At 38.7% G+C, this 25,010-nt stretch overlaps 1 protein-coding gene across 1 annotated transcript in view; it reads right to left on the reverse strand.

The window, feature by feature from the left end:
• Nucleotides 1-7,137: 7,137 nt before the first annotated feature.
• Nucleotides 7,138-25,010, reverse strand: part of LOC124721841 (protein ERGIC-53) — a 99,790-nt gene continuing 81,917 nt past the window's right edge. Inside the window, exons 10-11 of the mRNA XM_047246971.1 lie at nucleotides 24,583-24,843; nucleotides 7,138-9,957 (exon numbers count right to left, since the gene is read on the reverse strand). Of these exons, the coding sequence (XP_047102927.1) occupies nucleotides 9,921-9,957; nucleotides 24,583-24,843 (298 nt within the window). The 3' untranslated portion in view covers nucleotides 7,138-9,920. The remainder of the gene's footprint in view (nucleotides 9,958-24,582; nucleotides 24,844-25,010) is intronic.

A 25,010-nucleotide genomic window follows, 5' to 3' on the forward strand; every position in this document is an offset into this window, starting at 1 on the left:
ACGGTATGGCAGTCAAATAGAACTGTGAACTTTTATAGTTTTCTAACAAGCTAAATTTTAGTTAAACCAAATCATTCCTGGAACCTATAGATCACCTACTCTATTTAATTTCCCCCTTGCAGTTTCAGAAACTATAATGTGGTTATTAAGGTTACAAAATATCATTATGTCAGTCTTTATATCCTACCACACCCCAAAAAAAATTCATTCCACAGCCCAAGGGCAGATGAGTCAACACCTTTGTCAAAGTTCAGTTCACATCATGCCATAAAATGTAGTGAAGTCTGCCACCAGGAGTCATACAATCAACATATGTGAGTTAAAAAGGCCGCACCTAGCTACTACCGTCACCATCTTTCTGTGAAATCACTTGTAGAAGTCGAGCTTAGTGAACATCTTCATAAACTCTCCTTTGGCACTACTCATGTATGTGAACTGTATCTGCCAATCTGCACCTTATATTTGTGTTTTTACAGTTGCCATATGGAAAGTCTGATAGCTTATTCTAAGAACTATGCATTATTACGTATTGTCTGATGAACTGTAATCTGTCAGATTGATGTTGACAAAATTTTTTGCCACTGAAATTATGAAGGAAACTGCAAGTGTGGTGTTAACAGAATATAAACAGAAGTGAAGATAAACTGGTCATCACTCATACGAAAAGGTCTAATTTGAATAACTCTGGCATCAAGAAAAATTTCAGTCAAATACGTTTTGTTCATCACTGAGCTGTATGACTATCAACAAAACGAATTTCTGATGATGAGACTTCAAATCAGGGTGCACTGCTGAGGAAATTTAATCTACAACCAGGTTAATACACTTACAATTTGTACCTGTTATTTTATTATAATGATCTCTAGATGAGAAGTAGAATGGAGAGACCAAAACTATTAAACTGTATAGCTCAGACACTAGGTGTTTAAATTTAGAATTATTTGTGAGAATGCCACATTTCTTCCAGAGATCCCCATTTCAGTTCCCTGAGAATCTCCACGAAGCTTTAGTACTCTTTGTCTATTGCTAATTTCACACATCTGTACCGTTTCATATTGCTTATTATCATTAAAATTGCATATTTAGACAACATTACAGGCTACAAAAGTTGAGCACTAACGTTCTAGTCAGGTACCAATTGGTTATTTCTGTATACTATAAACATTATCTTCCATTTATCCAAATAAGTGAGCTGCATTCAGTCACACTCATTCTGCATGTCCTAATCATCTCTCAGTACTGCCCTGAATACATTGTGATTACAAAAAAGTCCTCTTCCCCACGGGGATTCCCGTTCAAGTTCACATAAATTTTCTATAATACTTGCATGTTAGCTGAATCTACCATTAAAAAATCTAACAAAACACCTCTGGATGGCTTTTATGTCTTCTTTTAATTTGAGCTGTCGGGGATACAAAGTACTTGAGCACAAGAATGGATCGACAAGTGTCCTGTACATTGTGTTCCATATAGATGAGTTGCACTTTGCTAAAATTCTCTCAATAAAATGAAGTTAATCATTTGTCTTTCCTGTAACTGATCTCATATGCTTGTTCCCATTCGATTTACAACGTTATCCCTATATATTTAATTGATGTGACTGTGTCAAGCAGCAAACCACTAATATTGTATTTGAACTTCATAGGATTATTTTTCCTACTGTTCTGGATTAATTTAAATTTTCCCCACATTTAGAGCACTTTGCCATTCATCATGATGCATAGAAATTCTGTCCAAATCACCCTGTATACTCTCACAGTCACTTAAAGATGACAGAATTCTGTATGTTACAGCATCATCCGTTAATATGTGTATATTCCTGCACATCCTATCCATCAGACCATTCATGAAAGCAGGGACCAAGGGTGGCCCTAGAACACTTCCCTGGGGCACTCCTGATTATCCCTTTGTCTCTAATAAACATTCGTCAGTCACAATGGTGTGCTGGGTTTGATTACATAAAAAGTCTTCGAGTTACATATCTGAGAACCTATTCCATATGCCTGGACTTTTCTTAACAGTCTGCAGTGTGGCACAGTGTTAAACACTTCCCAGAAATCGAGGAATGTGGAATTTGTCTGTTGCCCTCCATCCACGGTTCACAGGGTATTGTTCAATGAACAGGCAAGTCGAGTTTTGCACAAGTGATTTTTTTTTTCCTTCCTATATCTGCATTGATTTGTGGATAGAAAACTTTCTCCACCGCAGAAACTTATAAAAATTACATTCTCAAGAATTCTGCAGCAAACTGACATTAAGGATACTGGTCTGTAATTGTATTAATTGAATCATATTATTAAACTACACTGTATCTTTTCCAATCCCCATCTCCTTACTTGGCACACACTTCTCCAGAGGGCAATTTATTCAGTTTATACTTTGCCCATCTCACTGAAACTAAATTATGTCCATTCATTGTCTATGTAGAATACTAACAACCGCTTATCTGTTCTTTCATCTACATCTACGTGATTACTCTGCCTGGCAGAGGGTTCAATGAACCACCTACACTACCGTTCCACTCTCTAATGGCACGCGGGAAAAACGAGCATTTAAATTTTTCTGTGCGAGCCCTGATTTTTCTTATTTTATCGTGATGATCATTTCTCCCTAAGTAGGTGGGTGACAAAAGAAGGTTTTCGCAATCAGAGGAGAAAACTGGTGATTGAAATTTCATGAGAAGATCCCAGCGCTATGAAAAATGCCTTTGCTTTAATGATTGCCACTCCAATTCACGTATCATGTCTGTGACACTCTCCCCCCTATTTTTCGTTAATACAAAACGAGCTGCCCTTCTTTGTACTTTTTCGATGTCATCTGTCAGTTCCACCTGATGCGGATCCCACACCGCACAGCAATACTCCAGAATAGGGCAGACGAGCGTGGTGTAAGCAGTCTCTTTGGTAGACCTGTTGCACCTTCTAAGTGTTCTGCCAATGAAACACAGTCTTTAGTTTGCTCTACCCACAATATTATCTACGTGATCGCTTCAATTTAGGTTATTTGTAATTGTAATCCCTAAGTATTTAGTTGAATTTACAGCCCTCAGATTTGTGCGACTTATCGTGTAATCAAAATTTATCTGATTTCTTTTAGTACTCATGTGAATAACTTCACACTTTTCTTTATTCAGGGTCAGTTGCCACTTTTTGCAGCATACAGATATTGTATCTAAATCATTTTGCAAGTCATTTGGATCATCTGATGACTTTACAAGACAGTAAATGACAGCATCATCTGCAAACAATCTAAGACGGCTACTCAGATTGTCTGCTATGTCACTAATATAGATCAGGAACAATAGAGGGCCTATAACACTTCCTTGGGGAACACAGGATATTACTTCGATGACTTTCCATCTATTACTACGAACTGTGACCTATCTGACAGGAAATTACGAATCCCGTCGTACAACTGAGGCAATACTCCGTAGGCACGCAGTCTGGTTAGAAGACGCTTGTGAGGAACGGAGTCGAAAGCCTTCTGGAAATCTAAAAACATGGAATCAATTTGACATCTCCTGTCGATAGCACTTATTACTTCATGAGTATAAAGAGCTAGTTGTGTTTCACGAGAACAATATTTTATGACTGTGCTGACTATATGTCAATAAATCATTTTCTTCGAGGTACTTCATAATGTTCAAATACAGTGTATGTTCTAAAACCCTACTGCAAATCGACGTTAGTGATATAGGCCTGTAATTCAGTGGATTACTCCTACTTCCCTTTTTGGGTATTGGTGTGAATTGAGCAATTTTCCAGTCTTTAGGTGCGGATCTTTCTGTAATAATTGCTAAATATGGAGCTATTTTATCAGCATACTCAGAGGAACACGATTGGTGTACAATCTGGACTGGAGGCCTTGCTCTTACTAAGTGATTTAAGCTGCTTTGATACACCGAGGATATCTACTTCTATGTTTCTCATCTTGGCAGTTGCTCTTGATTGGAATTCAGGAATATTTACTTCATCTTTGGTGAAGGAGTTTCAGAAAACCGTGTTTAATAACTCTGCTTTAGTGGCACTGTCATCAGTGACTTCACCGTTGTTCCAGTACGAAATCACTCTGAACCATCTTGAAAGATTTATTAACGTTCATAACCATTGCAGCTACGGTAACATCATGATCACTGATTCCTGTCTCCATACTGACATTGTTAATAAGGTCAGGCCTGTCGGTAGCTTTGAGGTCTAAAATATTTCCATCACATGTTGGTTGTCCCACTAGTTGTTGAAGACAGGTTTCAGATAAAGTGTTCAGAATTTCTTTGCAAGACTGTCCACAACCTCTGCAGCAAATTGACAGACATCCCAGTCTATACTGGATAGGTTAAAAGTCATGTCCAACTGATAGTGTACGATCTGGGTACTTCTACTCGACAAAGTGTAGGCTGTTTCAATGATTCCTCAATTGATACAGTGGAATTGGCTGGATGATAAAAACATTTGTTGTTTAATTTAAGTTTACTTATACTAGTTATATGTATCAGGTTAGTTTACATTCAGATTAAATTTTGGCCTTGATGGACATAATACTTTTGTAGATTGCAATTTTGACCTGTCTCTGTGATATACATTTCATGCCTTCTTAAATATTCTGGAGCTTTCTAATTGGGGTTCAACCACCTCTCAGCTCAGAGTATAATTTAAAGTATCCACTTTCCTGTAGGGCAGTAAATTAGATGAGTTTGTTACAAATGCTTTGGCAATTTACCATTAAAATCATGATGACTTGAGTGCCTCTACTTCCTACATGATCAGATTTTACTCTCTGCTGACTGGTGAGTGTTTATCAAATAATCAGTATTACGTCGTATCACCTAAAAATTCTCCGAGAGAATCGCGTCTTTATGAAGATACTTCACATAACAAAAGTCTTCCAGAAATACAAGAATACTGAATCTGCATGTTCATCCAGGTACTTTTTGCAATATGTTGAGTGTGAGGAAAATCATGTGTGTTTCACACAGTTTGTTTTTCCTGAACCTGTACTGCTCCACGGCCTGTAGCTTGACAATATTAAGCACCTCTGTGATACTGTATAGGAAAACCAAAGTAAAATGCTGAAACACTGTACGAACCCAAAGTGAGAAAAAGAGTGTGTCAGGACTTAAGGATACAGCAAGTTTAATATGGCGCAAGGCTTTTTTTTTAACCTCTAGATTTGATTCATCTTTTGTAAATGTGCACTCCTTTTCAAGCTCATTTAGCACAATCTGAGCTTTTTTCAAGAGTACCACAACCAGCACACTTCAAATATTATTTATGTTTACAATGTTCAATTAAGTGGTATCACCATTTTCCTTCTCTCTCATGGTCCGTTTAGAGAGATGAATTCATTTGTAGTCTCTAAAAATCATTGAAGTATAAGCCTGATTTACTCAACTTTCAAGAGGAAGGGCAGAGGAAACCTCTCTCTATATGCCAACAATAATTTTGTTTAATGAAGCAACCACAGCCAGCAACATTACCTGAATTTCGTAAATGTGTTCACAAGTAGGGATATCATTGGCACATTGGTACAGAACAGTGAAATGAGTTGGCAACAGACTACGATGGAGAGGTGCTCAATAGAATTAGTACCAGATGGTCAGCCACAGGACGTCCATTGAACATGCTATGAAGATTAAGTGAAACATGAGTGTGGAAAGTGTTATGGCAACAAAATCGATAGGGGACATCACCTCCATAATGTGCTAGTACTGTGGTTCAAAATCTTTTTACTTAATATTACGCAATCAGACTCAGAGTGTACAGGCTGACTGAATCTCTACACTAATTTAAGCTACCATGTTCAGTGTTTTGACCCCTAAAACTGCTGTGCTACAAGCTGTACAAACTGTAGCCCACACATTACTTGCCAAATAGTCTGAGAAAAGTATTCCTGCCTTATAAGTTGGCTATTACTGGCAATATTTCATAAACCTGAAGTGTGAATATCTGTGTTTACACACAGTGAATATAGGTCTCAGGAAGATTTGAAGTTACAAGAAAACAGATGCTACATATTGCAGTCTGAATGACTATCCAACTACAAAAGCTACTGTGTGGTGCTTCATGTTGGAGTATTTATAAATATTCTATATTCTTTACTATTCCAGTATGTGTGACAGTGGTGGCTACACAGAGATTACGACACTCAGGTTTACTGTGAGGAGCAATAGAAATAAAGAGAAAAAGAAAGAATGGATAGCAAGAATGAGAAATCTGTCCCAAGGATGAAACATCCAAGAGTTGATGTGAAGCAAAACTGATCAGAAGTGGAAAGATGTTAACTGCTCATCATCTAAATTTGACTGTGGGAATGTGGACATCCAAAAACTATTAAATTCCACAGTAGAAACATTCCAAAGATGTTTCAATGGCACACTCTTAGCACCAAATGTATGCAAGAACAATGGATCATCATCCTGCTCAACACTTCACTTCATAACAAAAAGGATGTCGTTACAGATTATTACATAACTCCAAGATGTTTAACAATTCCGACTGTTTGAATTAAAGAGAGAGAGAGAGAGAGAGAGAGAGAGAGAGAGAGTGAGAGGGGGGGGGGGGGGGGTTTGCAGAATCTAGTGTCCCAAAGAATTGATTCATCCTGGACAACAAGACATTCATAAAGCTTATTTTGCATTGGGAAGGAAGCATCTGAAACTTGGTGATTTGTGTATACTCCTTGAAAGGTATCAAATAGAGGAAACTATTTTTCTAAGCAGTATATTACATTTACATATGTGTTTCCCAACATGTGGACTGCTGCCCAAGTGAGTAAATTTAAGACTACGAACCTGAAGCTTTGAATTAAAAATTGTCGTCAACAACATTTGTTTTGTCATTTATCACTTCTTTCACCTCTTGTAATGGTTTGTTATGCGAAGGATACCAAGTTGCACCAATGTTAAGAATTCCTGTTAAATGGTACATTTTTCTATAACTAGCTGGGTAAATCACTTCAATGGTCACATCAAAGCAAGAGCATACCACCCTTAATAGGACAATACGTAGTCAAGTACTGTGGTGTTCAAATTTATCTTCTGGTTGAAGGCAGCTTTATCTTTAGCAGAAATTTATTAATTGGGAAGTATCTACATGCACAAGTCTTGGAATGGAAGAAGGTGAGCATAAATAAAAAAAGTCCTTTAACAAATATTGCACGCCAATTTTATTTGACTGTTCACTTCTGTTTACAACAGTCTACCTGAGACTCAATGAACAAATGGTGAGGTTCCAATGCCTACAGCACGGTTTACATAACATCACTTAATTTTTACTTTCATCTGTCTGATAGAAAAACTGCATTTACTGGAAATTTCTCTTTGTGGAAAGTAGCTACCTGCGATGTATTTTGCCATAAGTAAAAGAGACACAATAAATGAGATATAAAATGAATAGCACAAAATGAATTTTGTTAGACATGGTACTACTAAAAAAATTAAGATGTAATAACCCACAACACATTCATTTACAAACCACATTTGCTAATTTTGTGCAATACACAGCAGTCTTCATCAAACAATAATAAATACACATTTTTGACTATGTGGCAGTGTATGAATGGGTATGCCAGATGCTACCATCTTAATTTTTCTTTGGGTTAAAATAGTGTTCAGAAAATATAGTAATTCTGAATAAGTACAAAAATTTTAGATCCTTACACACCAAAGGTCATCATTTACCCCATAACTTTGTGACAACTATTCTAACACCCTTTGAAAACAAATTCACACTGTAGTAGTAACTCTGAACAAGGGCTACATTATAGATACACAACAAGTTTCTAGAATTGCCATGCATGTTAATGTGTGTAAATTTCATGTTTTATTCATTTTTAGCTGCAGGATGAATAAATGGTCTTCAATGTGACAAGTAAATTATAACTAACAAAAAATTAGTATGAAATAATTTTCTAGCAGGAACAATCTGGTCCATACGAGAGTAACACCCAAAGCATTGCACTTTATCTCTCACTGTACAATAACCTAATTAACAGTGTTTATATATAACTCCTTACAAGAAAATAAGAAGAAACAGAGACAGCATTTTAAAGATTGCCAAACAGAAAAAATTCATGCACAACATAACAGGGTAGGAGAGGATAACAGGTTGGAAATTGTTTAAGACAAAAGCTTCACTAAGATTGCTGTGTATGTCACAAATTTGAAACACAAATTTCTTTACATGTATTGCTGCTTTCACATTTTCACATAACTTGCTGTGGAAAAAAATGTTCAAAAACAAACTGCCACAAATCACAATCATCAATTAAACTCAGAAAACATTAAAGTTTTGGAAAATTATCATAGGACTTACATACAAGACAACTAAATATCAGAAACATGAAGAGACAACCACAAGAAAAATGCAAAGAAAATTGTCACAACAAACAAATTCTACAACAGAAAAAACTAAGAACAAACAGAAAACGCAAAATGGATGGAAACAAATTCAAATGCATGTAATGGCACAGGAAGCAAACAATTTTGGTCAGAGGAAAAGTCACTTTTGAACCACAGAACACAAACTTACAGTAATGACAAAAGTAAGTTTCAAAAATAAATTACTGACCATACAGTTGCTGCTACCACTAATACCAAGACAATGTTCAAATGGTAACACACTGTTACCTTAAATTCGTTTAGCCCTAATTAAGTGAAAAACAGACCAACTGTGCTCCAGTGCTTCCTCACCAAATAATGAGAAAAACCAACAAATTACTTTATGAACACACACACACACACACACACACACACACACACACACACACACAAAATTTTTTCAAACTGGAGAACAATATCCACTAACATACAATTCTGTTACACCTTTTAATACTTAAATTTATTTACACCAGGCCCTATGAAATGCATCTGTTAAAATATAATCACTCAGTACTACAACAGCATTACAAAATTTGCCACAGCTCAGAAAAATGCAAAAATATATGCATTTATTTATGTTGGAATGTCTGCAAAAACTTAAGGACTGCCCAAAGCAATGAAAGAATCTTATGATTACTCCCACTGATTACCTCTTTCCAATTCCAAAGCTTCTCTCAGTGGGCTATTACATGTCAATCATAAACACACACTGGTTCTTGAATTAAAAGTTCACACTCATTTATAATTCTTTTCCAGAACAACTATGTCAGAAGAGCACAAGTTTTCTTTGAAACACTAGAGCATCACAACCACATAACTTAAGAGAGGTATGTCTTCCTGAATGTGAAGACCATGCACAAATCTGCGTATACTGCCTGAAAATTGGCACCTTTTCTTGAATGTCCACATACTTAAAACTAAAAACTGTGATAATTGTGTCTTTTCAGAAGCTTCCTCTGAGTGAGAAACATGGCCTTGGATTCTGTACTGTAACACACTTATGTTTTACAGCTCAAAACATCTCTTTACAATGTGAACTTCGAAGAGTGCGCGCGCGCACATACACGATTATCTATGATGACTACAGTCAGCCAATAATGTAAGTTTAATTTTGTCATGTAGAAGGCCTAAAGTAAATTTTACACACATTTACAGGGCTCATTCCATATTGCTCTGAGCAGTCTCAGTAACAGGTACAGTGTTCAGAGAACAAAGAATTCTTTATTACCAATGGTGTTTGAAATATTGATCTTATTTTGTCTCTTACGATATGGGAATTAAGATGAATATGGGTATAAAAAAACACAGCGGAAACAGAACTGTCTATTGTCTGTCATGGGATGAATTACAATCATTTAAAAAAAAAGCTTCTGTCAATAATGGAACAAATGTAATACCCTAGATACTATTTAGTGTTCAAACTTAACAGCCTTTTACTCTTTATTATCACAGGTCCCATCCTCAGTTACTTCATGAACACAACATTGCCATTACTACAGTTTCTCCACTTCTTTGGAAGCCTTCTGTCGAGCACAAATCACAGAAGTTAAAAGAACTTCTTTGCCTGTGCTTCTTTGTTGTCCCTGAAAATAAATTTACAGAATCAAAGCAGGGAAATACATCAATTTAAACAATAAAGTCGTAACAGCTCTGATCATATGGACATCGTCATTTAACAGAAATAATTAGTTACCACAAGAAACAAGATGTACGGCAATTTAACTGACATGAGAAAGGGGCAGATAATACATGGCAGTGTGGGAAATAAAAATATTCTAGCTGAGTACCTAGTGTTGCCCACGAATGTATTTATTCCAATCTTCTATTAGTCTATCTCCTCTATGACCTCCTCCTCCTTCCTTTGTCCATCCCCTCCTCCCCCTGCTCCTCTCTGCCCATCTCCTCCTCTTTCCTTTCTCTGTATTTTCTCCTCTCCCCATTTCCTCCTCACCCTCTCTCTGTTTACCTCCCCCCTACACCCATGTCCTCCTCCCCACACCCTGTCTGTCCATCTCCTCCTCCCCTCTTCTTTCTCCATGTTATCACATTTACCCCAATAGGAGGTTTTACAAAGGTTTAGAATGGGTGTTTTACCTGAGGCTTCACCTGTGTATGCACATGACAAGTACATTTCACATATGTCTATCAAATTTCACCTGTACTTGTAGGAAAGTTCGCCCTTCAGTTTTCATTTTCATGCTGTTCAATATTTATGACTTATCTCCTGAACTGTGTGCTGTAGAGTGATTCAACTTTTCTAGTACATTCAATGGTATTTGTGAATACTGTCTGCAATGTGTATCATGAATACATTTAGTAGTAAAGAAGTAATAACAAATTAAAACGTTGTGCTTTACACGGAAGTTTTACTGCATGCACAGTGGAAATGCAGTATGTAATAACCTTTTTTCCTTTCATCATTTTGTTGGGGCTGACAGTGAGAAAAAGTTTCACAAAGGTTTGAAATTATGTGTAAAATTTGTTGCAAGTCACTAAGTGCTCTGATTCTCAAATACTGGGTGATTAAATTATGGATATTTGCACGTTGTGGGCTACACTGCTCTATCACCTCCTCCCTTTTGATACATAGGTGTTTCTTAACCCTACAGCGATCCTTTCCAAAAAGTAAATGATAGGTGAACTAAGTTCGGCTGAAATCGGTAAAGTGGTTTAGGAGGAGATGTAGAACATACATACATATTTACATGTACATCAATTTTTGTAAGATGTATGGATTCTTCTGAGAAACTGTTTACCAAGACACTTTATGCATGTTTGCTAAATATTACTGATGAACACCACAACCACATGGAAACAGGAAAAACGTTTATTCGCACGACAGTATCAGTTCATCTGTCACCAAAATAAAGTTAACTGTTGCACGAAATGATTCTTTCTTAGGAAAGTAAAGAAAGCAGGAAACATTAAGATAAAAGTTGTAATGAAATGCCAACAGCAGATGAGAACTGCAGAAGCCGCAAATTACAGGTAGCAGAATGGACAATCAACAAATGGCTACCACATTCAATAAATAAAAGACAGGAATTATTGAACATATACAATGACACTGCCTTTAAGTCATAATTAAGATGGAACGTGGGAAGTTTTACTTCACAAGATAGTAATAATCAAACAGCACTTGCAATTACAGCACCACAAGCGAACCCAGCAATGCTTTGCAACTGTTAAAAATATATGGGAACTGAATATATGTCCTAAACTACACTTTCCTCCCAATGTCTATTCACCACCTCCTCCCCCCATCTCTGCCCACACAACCCCCACCCCCCCACCCCCCAATCTGTACGCAAGTATGTACGCGAGAGTTCCACACTCCTCAACATCCCTAGGTCCACTGTTTCCGGTGTGATCGTGAAGTGGAAGAGTGAAGGGACACGTACAGTACAAAAGCCTACAGGCCGACCTCGTCTGTTGACTGACAGTCTGCAGACAGTTGAAGAGGGTCGTAATGTGTAATAGCCAGGCATCTATCCAGACCATCACACAGGAACTCCTAACTGCATCAGGATCCATTGCCAGTACTATGACAGTTAGGCGAGAGGTGAAAAAACTTTGATTTCATGGTCGAGCGACTGCTCATAAGCCACACATCACGCCAGTAAATGCCAAATGACGCCTCACTTGGTGTCAGGAGCGTAAACATTGGATGATTGAACAGTGGAAAAATGTTCTGTGGAGTGACGAATCATGGTACGCAATGTGGCGATCCGTTGGCAGGGTGTGGGTATGGCAAATGCCTAGTGAAAGTCATCTGCCAGCATGTGTAGTGCCTACAGTAAAATTCGGAGGCGGTGATGTTATGGTGTGGTTATGTTTTTCATGGAGGGGGCTTGCATCCCTCGTTCTTTTGCATGACACTGTCACAGCACAGGCCTACATTGATGTTTTAAGCACCTTCTTGCTTCCCACTGTTTAAGAGCGATTCGGGGATGGTGACTGCATCTCTCAACACGATCGATCACCAGTTCATAAAGCACGGGCTTCGTCGGAGTGGTTACACAACAATAACATCCCTGTAATGGACTGGCCTGCAGAATCTTAACCTGAATCCTACAGAACACCTCTGGAGTGTTTTCGAACACAGACTTCGTGCCAGGCCTCACTGACCGACATCAATACCTCTCCTCAGTGCAGCACTCCATGAAGAAAGGGCTGACATTCCCCAAGAAACCTTCCAGCACCTGACTGAACGTATGCCAGCGAGATAGGAAGCTGTCATCAATGCTAAGGGTGGGCCAACACCATACTGAATTCCAGCATTACCAATGGAGGGCGCCATAAACTTTGTCATTTTCAGCCAGGTGTCCAGATACTTTTTATCACATAGTGTAGTTGGAGACATTTGAAAGCGGAAACGCTGAGATGCATTTGATGGGCTCGTGCCACAATTTAGCGAACCATACTCATTTTCATTAATCACAGTTTTCTAACTGGTAGGATGATACTGTGAAGCCGTACACTAACTCTGAAGTTTGTCAAGGTTAATTTGATTGACTACTACAGCCCACATATGGAGACTTATCAAGCGTATTCTGGAACTAACACTAATAAATATCCAAAAGAATATATCTTCTGGTAAACCTTCCGGGATGTAAGGTCGTGGTCCATGAAACTCTTCAGCTCCTAACATTTCGTCCAGAGCTGCGCTGGACATCTTCAGAGGGGTGTTTCTCCTCCGGTGAGTCTTGCCGACTGACGGGTCGAATGTCTGAGAGCGACTTATGTATCGTAGAAAGTGGGCGTGACCAGAGTTACACGTGATATGCAGAGATAACCTTTGTCAGAGATAAAACTTAACTATCGATCGTAATCTCATCACGGATAAAACTGTCTAGCAATTCTGTAGTGCTACTGTCCAAATATCACTAAGTTTCATGGTCTCTTCTTTCCGATTAAAATTATCCCTATGTTTATATATTTCAATTGCTTCTCTACAAAGCCGTGGGTAATAGTTCGTCGTCGTAGATAAAATTTTTGTTTCGGAAAACTTCACTTGATGATTTCCTGGCTGAAAAGCGTGTTCTGCTACAGCCGATTTTATCTACGACGACGAACTATTACCCACGGCTTTGTAGAGAAGCAATTGAAATATATAAACATAGGGATAATTTTAATCGGAAAGAAGAGACCATGAAACTTAGTGATATTTGGACAGTAGCACTACAGAAATGCTAGACAGTTTTATCCGTGACGAGATTACGATCGATAGTTAAGTTTTATCTCTGACAAAGGTTATCTCTGCATATCACGTGTAACTCTGGTCACGCCCACTTTCTACGATACATAAGTCGCTCTCAGACGTCCAACCCGTCAGTCGGCAAGACTCACCGGAGGAGAAACACCCCTCTGAAGATGTCCAGCGCAGCTCTGGACGAAACGTTAGGAGCTGAAGAGTTTCATGGACCACGACCTTACATCCCGGAAGGTTTACCAGAAGATATGTCATCCGGTCGTGAAAGCCTTCATACTATGATCCAAAAGAATAGCTGATAATTGTCGTAAAAATCAATATAAGGTACTTAAAAATGGTTTCGATTTAGTGAAATAAACAATGTTCTGCAATGATAAAAAGGAAACAAAGGAGTATGTCTATAAATTGCTATGTGCTAAAGAGAGAAGCCTGTAGATGACGCAGAATGGACTCTCAAGACCCTACTAACACTTTCCTGAAACAGGTCCCACTACAGAAGAAACAGGGCCTCGTTTACACAAACACAGTACTTGTGATTTCTGAACCATGAGGGACTTCAAAATGATCGACTGAGAAATATAAGGAAGGGAAAGCTATACTTAAACAATGGATTGTTCACATGCGAAAGGGTCATGGTAGAATGTGTGTATTAAATACTTGTGCAGAATTTAGAATGGAGGTGATGATCGTGTTACTCACTCATGGAGTTAATGTTATGGACTCTGGTGTCACAGTATACTTTGACAACTGGCAAGTGTAAAAAGTTAACTGTATTCATTGCAGAAGCATTTGAATAGAGTAGTGTAGCGAAGGCAACTAGTGACGGATATTGTAAGAACAATTACAGGCCATTAATGAAAAAAAAACTCACATATTGTATGAAGGTTGTGAAAGTGGGAGTTTAAGGCAAAGAGCTGTTCAGCAAAGCAGTTCCTTTTCCTTGTTACTGTTCATTACACTGATGGACACAGTCGAGAAAGACATCAAGGAAGTAGAAATTTTAGATCTCAATGGTTTTGCTGATGACATCACCATTTGGGGAGAGACAGAAATGGAGGTTCAAAGAGACTGGATTATGTTGTAGCGCCATACAGTGAGACCTTCAGAGATGGTGGTCCAGGTTGCTGTACACACCGGTACCTCTAATACCTAGTAACACATCCTCTTGCATTGATGCATGCCTGTATTCGTAATGGCATACTATCCTCAAGTTCATCAAGGTACTGCTGGTCCAGATTGTCCCACTCCTCAACAGCCATTCGGTGTATATCCCTCAGAGTGGTCGGGTCACGTCGTTCATGAACAGCCATTTTCAATCTCTCCCAGGCATGTTCGATAGGGTTCATGTCTGAAAACATGCTGGCCACTAGTCGAGTGATGTCATTATCCTGAAGGAAGTCATTCACAAGAAGTGCACGATGGGGCCTTGAATTGTCGTCCATGAAGACGAATGCCTCACCAATATGCTGCCGATATGGTTGCACTATCGGTCGGAGGATGGCATTCACGTATCTACAGCCTTTACGACGCCTTCTATGACCGCCAGTAGCATACGTGGGCCCCACATAATGCCATCCCGAAACAGCAGGGAACCCCCACCTTGCTACACTCGCTGGACAGTGCATCTAAGATGTTCAGCCTGACCGGGTTGCCTCCAAACAAGTCTCTGACGACTTGTCTGGTTGAAGGCATATGCAACACTCATCAGTGAAGAGAACGTGATGTCGACCCTGAACGGTCCATTTGGCATGTTGTTGCACCCATCTGTACCACGCTGCGTGGTGGTGTTGCAAAGATGGACCTCGCCATAGAAGTTTGGAGCGAAGTTGTGCATCATGCAGCCTATTGCGCACAGTTTGTCACACAACATGACCTCCTGTGGCTGCACGCAAAGCATTATTCAACATGGTGAGGCGGTTGTCAGGGTTCCTCCGAGCCATAATCCACAGGTAGCAGTCATTCACTGCAGTAGTAGCCCTTCGGCAGCCTGAGCGAGACATGTCATCGACAGTTGCTGTCGATCTGTATCTCCTCCATGTCCAAACAACATCGCTTTGGTTCACTCTGAGACACCAGGACACTTCCCTTGTTGAGAACCCTTCCTGGCACAAAGTAACAACACAGACATGATCGAACCATGGTACTGACCGTCTAGGTATGGTTGAACATACACGAGCCGTGTACCTCGTTCCTAGTGGAATGACGAACTGGTCGGTTGTCCGACCTGCTCCGTCTAACAGGTGCTGCTCATGCATAATTGTTTATATCTGTGTGTGGGTTTAGTGACATTTCTGAACAGTCAAAGGGACTGTGTCTGTGGTAAAATATCCATAGTCAACGTCTATCTTCAGGAGTTCTGGGAACTGGGGTGATGCAAAACTTTTTTTATGTAAGGAGATATCTATAGGTAACCTTAATCATGGAGGAAAGAATAAGTGCTGCAAGATTGAAGTGGTTAGGTCATGTGAAGCACATGCACCTGCCTAACTCCATGGCAGTATTTGGTGATGGAAGTACCAGGAGGAAGACTGACTGGGTGGCCCAGGAAGGGATGGACAGATGAGGTTAATGAAGATTTCAGTAGGAGAGGAGTAACATGGAATGCAGCTGAGAGAAAAATCAATGATGACGACGACTACACCACGGAGTTGAGAGGGTATTCCTTGTTAGCCATGTTGTAGAAGAACTGTAAAGCTAACTATAGAGAAAAATATGTTTCATGGGTTGTCACGTCACCCACTTCCACTTTCTGTTTCTCTTTATTCCTCCCTCTGGCACTGTCTTCTTCACTATTTTCCGTGCGCTGTTCTGTCACTGTCCAATAAGCTCCAATGCCAGTGTGTCCCTCTCTTAATCTCTACCACTGTGTTCCTCTCTTTCTCTCACATTGCCACTGTCTTCTTCATTCTTTCTATAACACAACCACTGTCTACCATCTTCCAGTACTTGCTGCTTTTTCATCTCTTTTCCACTGCCACTGTGTCTTCTCTCTCTGCATAAAAAAGTGTCAATATGTTGGCATGCCACAATTATTGGGAGAATTTTTGAAAGTGCTGAGGAAGGTAGAATGTGGTAGCTGGTACCCCACTGTTCACTCAGAGTATTTTAAATAAACAGGAACACACTCGCATTTCTTCGGCATGTAACTCATACACAAAGAAATGTATTTGTCAGTAAAATTTATATAGTTTACGGAAGTGAAACTGAAATAATACAAAATTAATTTCGCAGCTCAAACCAGATTTTATGTTCAAAGCAATATTGCATGTGCTTCAGTACTACAACATGGGGGGCCCAGAACTCCTCTTATGATAACAGTTACACTTAACAGCACATTTCTCTGTGCTATGTCACTTTATAAACTACATTTCTGCCTCACACTGGGTTTTATGTGCGTATTTTACAAATACAAGTGGGGTAATTTTGAACCTCTGTATCCCGAAAAGGGATAAAGAAATCTTACAAGATAGTTCGAGATTGGGGTCTTTGGAACACATAATAAAACTTACAGCCATTTGCTATGCATAGCCATCTCAGAATCCAGGCTGGGTTTTGACCTGCTGGTGATGGTGAAAATATAGTAAAAAAGTAATGTGTGGGGTTTTCCAAGGAACTTTCAATGAACTAATGGTGCCTCTGTAAGTCCCACCAAGTCCACCATAGACCATACCAAATGCAAAAAGAACCATCCGCTTTGCTCCATTTGCCTAAGGAGGAGGAAGTGTGTAATATTCATACTTTGACCAAATATGTAGGATACTGAAACTACAATGATCATTCTGTTGGTTATATGAATGATCCCTCGTCGAAGGGCTACCCAGAACACTTGACCCCTTCCTTTGTATCACAACGAACCTGTGGTATAACCACCAGGCAATCCTGTTTTTACACATGGTGCTTTGGAACATTAAGTATGTAAGCTGTCGCAAGTATGCCAATTTGTACACCAAGATACCATCACATTCATTTCAGTTACCAGCATTTCGATACTGCTGTGTGTGTGATATTGTCAGTAAACATAAAGCTGTATGTCTGACTCTTTGAACTCTCCATAAGAGACATTTAGCCACCACTTTGACAAGGTATTTGAATGGTTTATGGCAGGGATATTACGCAGCATAATTCCACTGCCTCCTGAAACAACATGTATACTTGAAGAAAGAAGACACTTTTTTCAATTGTTTGTGTACTTAAAACACAACAATACAGGTGTCAATAATTACTGTCAGTTTCCCTTTACAAATCACATTCAAAATTACAGTAAGACTTTATAGTGTGTTTCCTTCGAAAGGAACCAGTTTGGCATCACCTTACAAAATTTAGGGAAACCTTGGAAAACCTAAAGCTGGATGGCCAAATGGGAATTTGAACCCTCATCCTCCTCCTCCTCAACAGGAGTTTAGTGTGTTGCCACTGCCCATCACAATAAGTGTAGGCCTACAGAATGTACCCCACTGCATATTAAGTTTTTCTTAAACTATTCACTGAACAGTATGCACCTGCCAAAAGAATGTTCTTCACTTCGTTCACTTCTCACTGGCCCCACCCTTCTCACTTAGCATGTCCATTGGGAAGAGCCACAGTATCAAAACTCCTGAAAACAATGTTCCAAAGGGTATTTTTCACATGGGGAAACTTAAGCAGTACTTCTGAACCTTAAATTGAATGTATCATACCTGTGTATAAGACAGGTAGGTGAGCAAGAGCCCTGACACTCAGTCATTTGCCTACTTGGAAGTGAGCGCCTGTTGTAAAATGGGGTTGGCAGATGTCATTACGTAGCTGTGGGGGTGTGCAAACAATACGCTGAACATAACTGTGGTCATTCTTACACAGCAGAGCCTTAGACACAAGTGTATACACATATGTTGCAGCTCTTTTAAAACTGATACAAAGTACAATGGTGGCCAGGTTAAGAATTTTAAAGCAAAGGTCATATGCACCAACATCATTTTACAATATGTCAGTGCACAATGCCTGTGTGTTTATGGTACGTGTAGTGTCTTGGTATGCTTAGTGTAGGCCTATTTCAAAGTTCTGAAAACAACAACAAAAATTCAGTTTGTAAAATATCTTTCATGCAAAAGATTATGGACACTTTGAAGGCAAAGAGTGAGAATTGGGGGTGCAAAAATAAAAGGAACTGTTAAAGTGATTTGACTGAAAAGGTATTCATCATATGGGAGCAGAGAAATAAATGCCTGAATAATTTTCCCCAGAACATTTTCAATATGAAAGTAAGTTTTTTGATTTCAGGAGGAAAACTCAGCAAATGCATCCACAATTTCTTACTAGTTACTATATTGTTTTTCAGACTGCCAAAGCATTATGCTGTTTCATTGAAGGAGAGTTTATGAAGCCATGTTTAATATCTGCAGCTGAGTATATAGCTCCTGAGAGAATAAGTGTTTCAAGCAGTCTGCCTCATTCTACAGTTCAGCACACAATAAAAAAGCTAATAACATTTTAGATGAGCTAATGGTTCTTGCAAAACATGTTACTGCATTTTTTTTGGCACTTGTGAGTGTACAGATGTTTCCGACATTGCTCAGATGGTGATTTACATTAGATAGTAGGTCTGATGTTCATAGGAGGACTTGGTTCCATTGAACGACACTGCAACAGGAACACAGATTTTGTGTATGTGCACGAAAGTGTTGACAGTATGGTTCTGCAATGAGGTGTGTCACTTCTTTGGCTACAGGTAGTGCAGTGGCTATGGCTGGTCAAAATCTCAGTTTTATGGCACTTTTATGAGAAATGCGAAAATCATTGTCTGCTCCACATGAGATTTTTTCAACACACTGTATTCTCACTGCATTCTCCACCACAAGAACTTATGTTCTAAGGAACTTGAATGTGAAGGAAGTGCTGAATGAGGTGACTCTTACAACTAATTTCATCTGCCATCGTGCTCTCAGACATCACTAGTTCAAAGCCTTTTTGGAAAATTTGGAAAGCAGTTATGAGGAATCATATGTGACAGCAAAATATGGTGGTTGAGTCAAGGTAAAGTCCTTGAGAAATTTTTGAACTTCACAATGAAATACATATATTGTTGGAAACCAGTCTTAAGCCTGTTGCAGAACTGAAAAATTAATGGCAGATAGCAGATTTAGCATTCCTCTGTGATATTACGCACCATATAAATACAGTACTGTGCGGTAAAAACATGTTAATTCCAGAGATGTGTGACTGCATCGAGGGCTTTAAGATAAAACACACTGTGGTAGAGACAGCTGGGAAATGGGAACACAGCTCATTTCTCCAAGTTGTTATCTTTAAGTATGGGAGCACAGCCGAATTTTGAACACTATCAAAATATACTCATTGATCTCCTCCACATATCTGAGATTTGTTACCAGGATTTTGAAAAGTCTGGTACTTAGCTGCCATACGTTATTTGTTTCATAGATAGATGTAAATTTCATTTCACTGGCGTTTTCATTAATGTAATAGTCTTAGAAAATACTGTTTGTCACAAAATGCGTAAATGAGCCACTGTGAAGAGATACCTTTATGTATGTAACACATCGTAATCTACTATGGAGAAACTATTATGTTCTGATTCCTCACACCTACCCCCACCCCCTTTCCCCACAATTTGTCACCATGAGCCGGCTGGTGGCTCACTGCTGTAGCACGAGCGTGAGCCAGCCGAAATAAGAAGGCCTTGTTATACAAACATAGACACATATTGTGACAGCGAACTCTGTGTTTAAAATACTTCTTATATTCCAGTGCAACATAAGTGCATGAAGGAGGTAAAGTCCATAGTCCCACCCTCCATGCATATACTGTGCTTACCAAATTATGAAGTTTTTTCCCAAAGTCTAAAAATAAGGGGTCATCTTGTATTCACTGATTAAATTAATATAGGGGTTGTCTTACATCTACAAAAGAAGCTTTGGCTATTGAGGTTCCGTATAAATTTACCTTTTAGAATTCTGAAGGGTAGGGATTAGCAGACAGTAACTTTCGTTAGAATAGGCAGGAGATTTCCCAATGCACTAAAGCGCTCAATACAGTATCAATCTTTCTTGAACAATCATGTGGTATTTGACTTGCGGCACTAACGCAATGGATACGCGAGAAACTATGAACTAGCTGCTACAACATCCTAATGCTCTGCTAAAGAAGACTGACAATTTTGTGAAACACAAGAGGGAGCAGCATCATATTTGATCAACTTACAGACATCTGTTGTCTTTGAACAGGTTTGCAATAAAAGTTCTCATACATGTATGGATACTGCATACATAGAGTTTATGCTGCTTTTTAAGTAAAGGTAACATTCGAAGGTTAAAATCTTGTCCTTCAAAAACCATTAATTGATTTTGAACCCAAGACATCATTTTATTTGGTTATGAGAAACTAAAGATTTGTGAAGTGGGTTGCATCTGAGAAATTTTGTCACTGTTCACATATTAGAATACCGGAGAAAGACTTTACCATCTCTTAATCAGCTTTAAAATCTGATGGTGACATTCAGATGAAACGAGAAAGAAAATAGATCCAGAATTAAATGTCTAACGAATGAAACAAATCACATTAAACTGACTGCAATTTTTGTTGCAAAAATAAATTACAGCAGAAGGACGGCTGTGGAGATAGTACCAGCAGACGTCACTAGATCATGGGACAAGCTAAAGTTCGAGAATTGGACCGATTGGTCAGTGTGATCATTTATTTCTGTATTAGTCGCTGTTGTTACATATGACCTCCACTTTAGAAGATATTGCAGTCCATGTTTCACAGTTGCTCCAGCACAGCATTAAAGAAGGCTTAGTGGGGACCTATGACAACAGCTTGGCTGAGAACTATATTGTGCGTGGGGTGGGGAGTGGTGAGCTGGCAGCAAATTAAGTCTTGCTGCCAACCATGAGACTATATACTGCATACTCTGGCCTTTTACAAACAACTACGATGTTTTAACTGCAGTTTTCCTCAATCCATTTGTACTCTGAATCAAACTTACTATAAAATTGGGCAAATACTCAACATTACATGTTTCTGCTGGAGATGCTGAAAGTCTACACTGGGGCCAGTAGCATACTTACATGTTTCATGCAGCAATGTTGCCGATGGAGGGTGAAGTCTCAACTTTTCAGATGAAAAAGAAAAATATTTGTGGCAACTAATATATTAGTTTCACAGCTGTCCTGTTAGGATGATGGTGATGATTAAAAATAGTGGTAACACAGATGACAGGCTAAACAAAGAAGGCAGTGAAGATAAAAATTAATGTAGACAATTTCTTATTGTTTACACTATTTCTTGTTGTATTATCAACGCAGGCAATCAATAAATGGTGTAAGTTGAGAATAGGTGTAGTGTTAACTTTTTAGGCAGATACCTTACATCAACAAAAGTTTGTAACTTTGATCAGTCAGTATATATGAAGTGGATATTACACGATGATCAGCCGTGAACGGTACTGGTCTAGTGCGATAGCCATCTAGCAGTAGAACGAGCGAAACTACAAAAATTAGCAGACACATTATCCGCGCGACAGAATAGACAGCAGTTCTTTACTCCCATCAATCCCCGCATGCACACCAGGTACCAATAACTTGCGCATGCGCAGAAGGGGGTACCTCAGTGCTTTCTGCTTGTTATTTGCTTATTGTTCAGTGGCTAGTAGCTAATTTCAGTTTTCGCATTGGGGATTTTCCACGTTTTTCTCAGTACATAGGTTTTTGTAAATGTAGAAAAAAAAAAAAAAAGTTTTTCTGCCAACTGACTTTCTTTTATACTAGGTGTTTGTGAAAGCATTTTTTCTTTTCATTATTTCATATTACAGAAATAGAATGGAGCAGAGAGGCGTTAACTGTGTTAATTCAGGCATACAGTGACGAAAGGTGTCTATATGACCCGCTGTATCATTATATGGTATGTCATCAATCGTTTCTTTCTGAGTAATATGTGTATAACATTACATGGCGACTTTTGATTTGTATCTTAATGCCTCAGCTTACGAAAGTTAATGTTTGATTTGACTGCATCTCTTGCTTTATTTCAGCATGTCAGAAAAGACAAACTGGCAGTGATGAGAGTCCGCGCAGTTTCGCCTTGTGCGACAGACGATGACTGCAAAAGACTGAGTAGCACATAGCATTCCATTTTCCAAACTTGGAGAAACAACGCAAGTACACCTTTAAGTATTAGTCCTTTAAAGTGTTGCAAATTGCAGTGCATACACGCACAACAACTTTTGAAATGGTGGGCTGTGCTGTTCTGTGGCTAAAAACCAGGCTCTTAAAAGATTCCCCAGTTGCCAGGAAACGTAATGTTACAACCAGCCTGCAACATAACAGGGCATGTACTGGTATTTTATCAGTGATTTAATTCTTATTTTCGAGATGGTGAGATAGTGTCCCTCATGACTGTCACACATGCTAATTCCATCTTCTAATATAGATAGCAGCTTCTCTAAACAGGATATGTCCACCCTCACGAAGTTCCGAAACTCTTGCAGATCTTCAGGCCTCAGTTCTTTCATAAGCAACATAATGCCCTGCCTTTGTTCCTTCTTTCCAGCCAGTGTCCAACTCAACAATGTCTGGCTTTCCATTTTCGTCGTCATTCTGCCCTAATCCAAAGATTTACTGTCAGTGCCAGGGCAATAGCTCCAAAGACAAGTGGGTCCCCCCATGTGCAAAATTTAAATTTAAATATACATGTACCTGTGTAACCAAGCGTCATAATATAAAACTAACTGTTGAGTTTGTAATTCAGGCAAGTAGTAACCTACATAATAGAATAACAATTACTTTATACATGACAATAAAAAAATTTCTTATTAAATAGAAACCTTGAGCTGACATAAATAATTTGAACGAATAACATTCCAATATGTTAGAATGAACTGTTAGGATGAACGACTTTACAAGAGATCAGATGGTTCTATCTGCATTTCGCGTGTTATAACAGTCTATTGCACATATGCACTGGGTATATGCCACATGGATGGTGTAATAGGTCTATGTGAACCAGCCTGTAGTTACAGATATGCATGCTCGGGGCGCTGATGCATAGGTGTACGGTTTACGCACATCGTGTAATAGGGGCTTTAAAAATAAATTTTTCTCCAACAGCTTCTTAAAAAAATAGGGGTCATCTTATACTGTGCTAAATATAGTATCCGTGGCAGTCTGATTCCAAGTTGAGAGGATTTGGGACCATCCTACAGGGAATGGAATGAGGAAAATTCCCTGCTGCTCTGACCTGGGACTGAACCCAGGAACTCCATGGCCGGGGTCTAGCACTTTACCCACCAGACCACCACAAAAATGAACTGCAGGAAGTTTAATATTATGTGTAACATAGAGGTTTAACAGTGTTGTAGCAGATGTTAAGAATTTAATTTCTATTTTCAATACATACGCTATTTAAACAAATAAAATAATTACTTTCAATAATATGAATAGTAAACAATACTTTTGTGTGCAGGAAACTGTGTACTCACTGTTAATAAAAAAATGTCTATCAACACAGGTTTGATATATCTGTAATGAAAGTCAATTTCTGAGAATAGATTAAGGAATAAGTGATTACTGATTAAACTGTTATTAGGTGTCTGTGGATGTAGCAGTAACAAATTTAACATTTTGATTATAGGGTAAAAATTACCATTATTTTGTTAGCTTTAATTAACTGTTTGTGGACAGATTAATATTTAAGTGATGACAGCAGATAATGATGTAAGGAATACATAGTAGGACTTGTGACTTGTGTAATTCAAATTCCCAGTTTCATTGATAATGAAAAGTACTACTCCAATTCATCTAATGGGAGCACAAATGATTAGTAGAAATCAATACATGCACTTTGCCCCAAAAGAATAGGCAAGAAAATATGACTTTTTGCAGTTAACTCATCCCGCTAAATTAAGAAGCATTACCAAACATCTTAAAAAAAGTTGAGTTAATACTTATACACAACAAATTATGACTACCTATATGATCAAATGTATGAAAGTATTTACACTGCTTACCTGTAGTAAACATACAGGAGTAGGACAAGCATCTGCCCAGCAACAATGACCAGCACCATGGTCAATGAAACACATGATACACTTGGACAAGATGGCACAACTTTCTGTGCCATTTCACGCTTGAGTGAATTAAGTGCATCACGCACTTCATTCCCTAAGCCAACAGCCTCATAGCTGACAGATGCAACTTGTCCAGTTGACTGCTTTGATTGAGTTTGCAAAATAGTGTCTGCTCGTGAATGGACCTCGTGTAAAGTAGATCTGAAAAAAATTGTTGCATCAAACACCTAGCAAAAATTATACTACAGCTTTAAGAATACGAACACAAAACTCGTCTGAAAAATAATATTTAAAAGTGGTGCAGCAGCCTCACACTTTTATCTGTATCAAAGCAATACTAAAAGTACACTCATGGTTTGTTGCTGAAA

The sequence above is a fragment of the Schistocerca piceifrons genome, chromosome X, assembly GCF_021461385.2.
Source record: "Schistocerca piceifrons isolate TAMUIC-IGC-003096 chromosome X, iqSchPice1.1, whole genome shotgun sequence".
NCBI lineage: Eukaryota > Metazoa > Arthropoda > Insecta > Orthoptera > Acrididae > Schistocerca > Schistocerca piceifrons.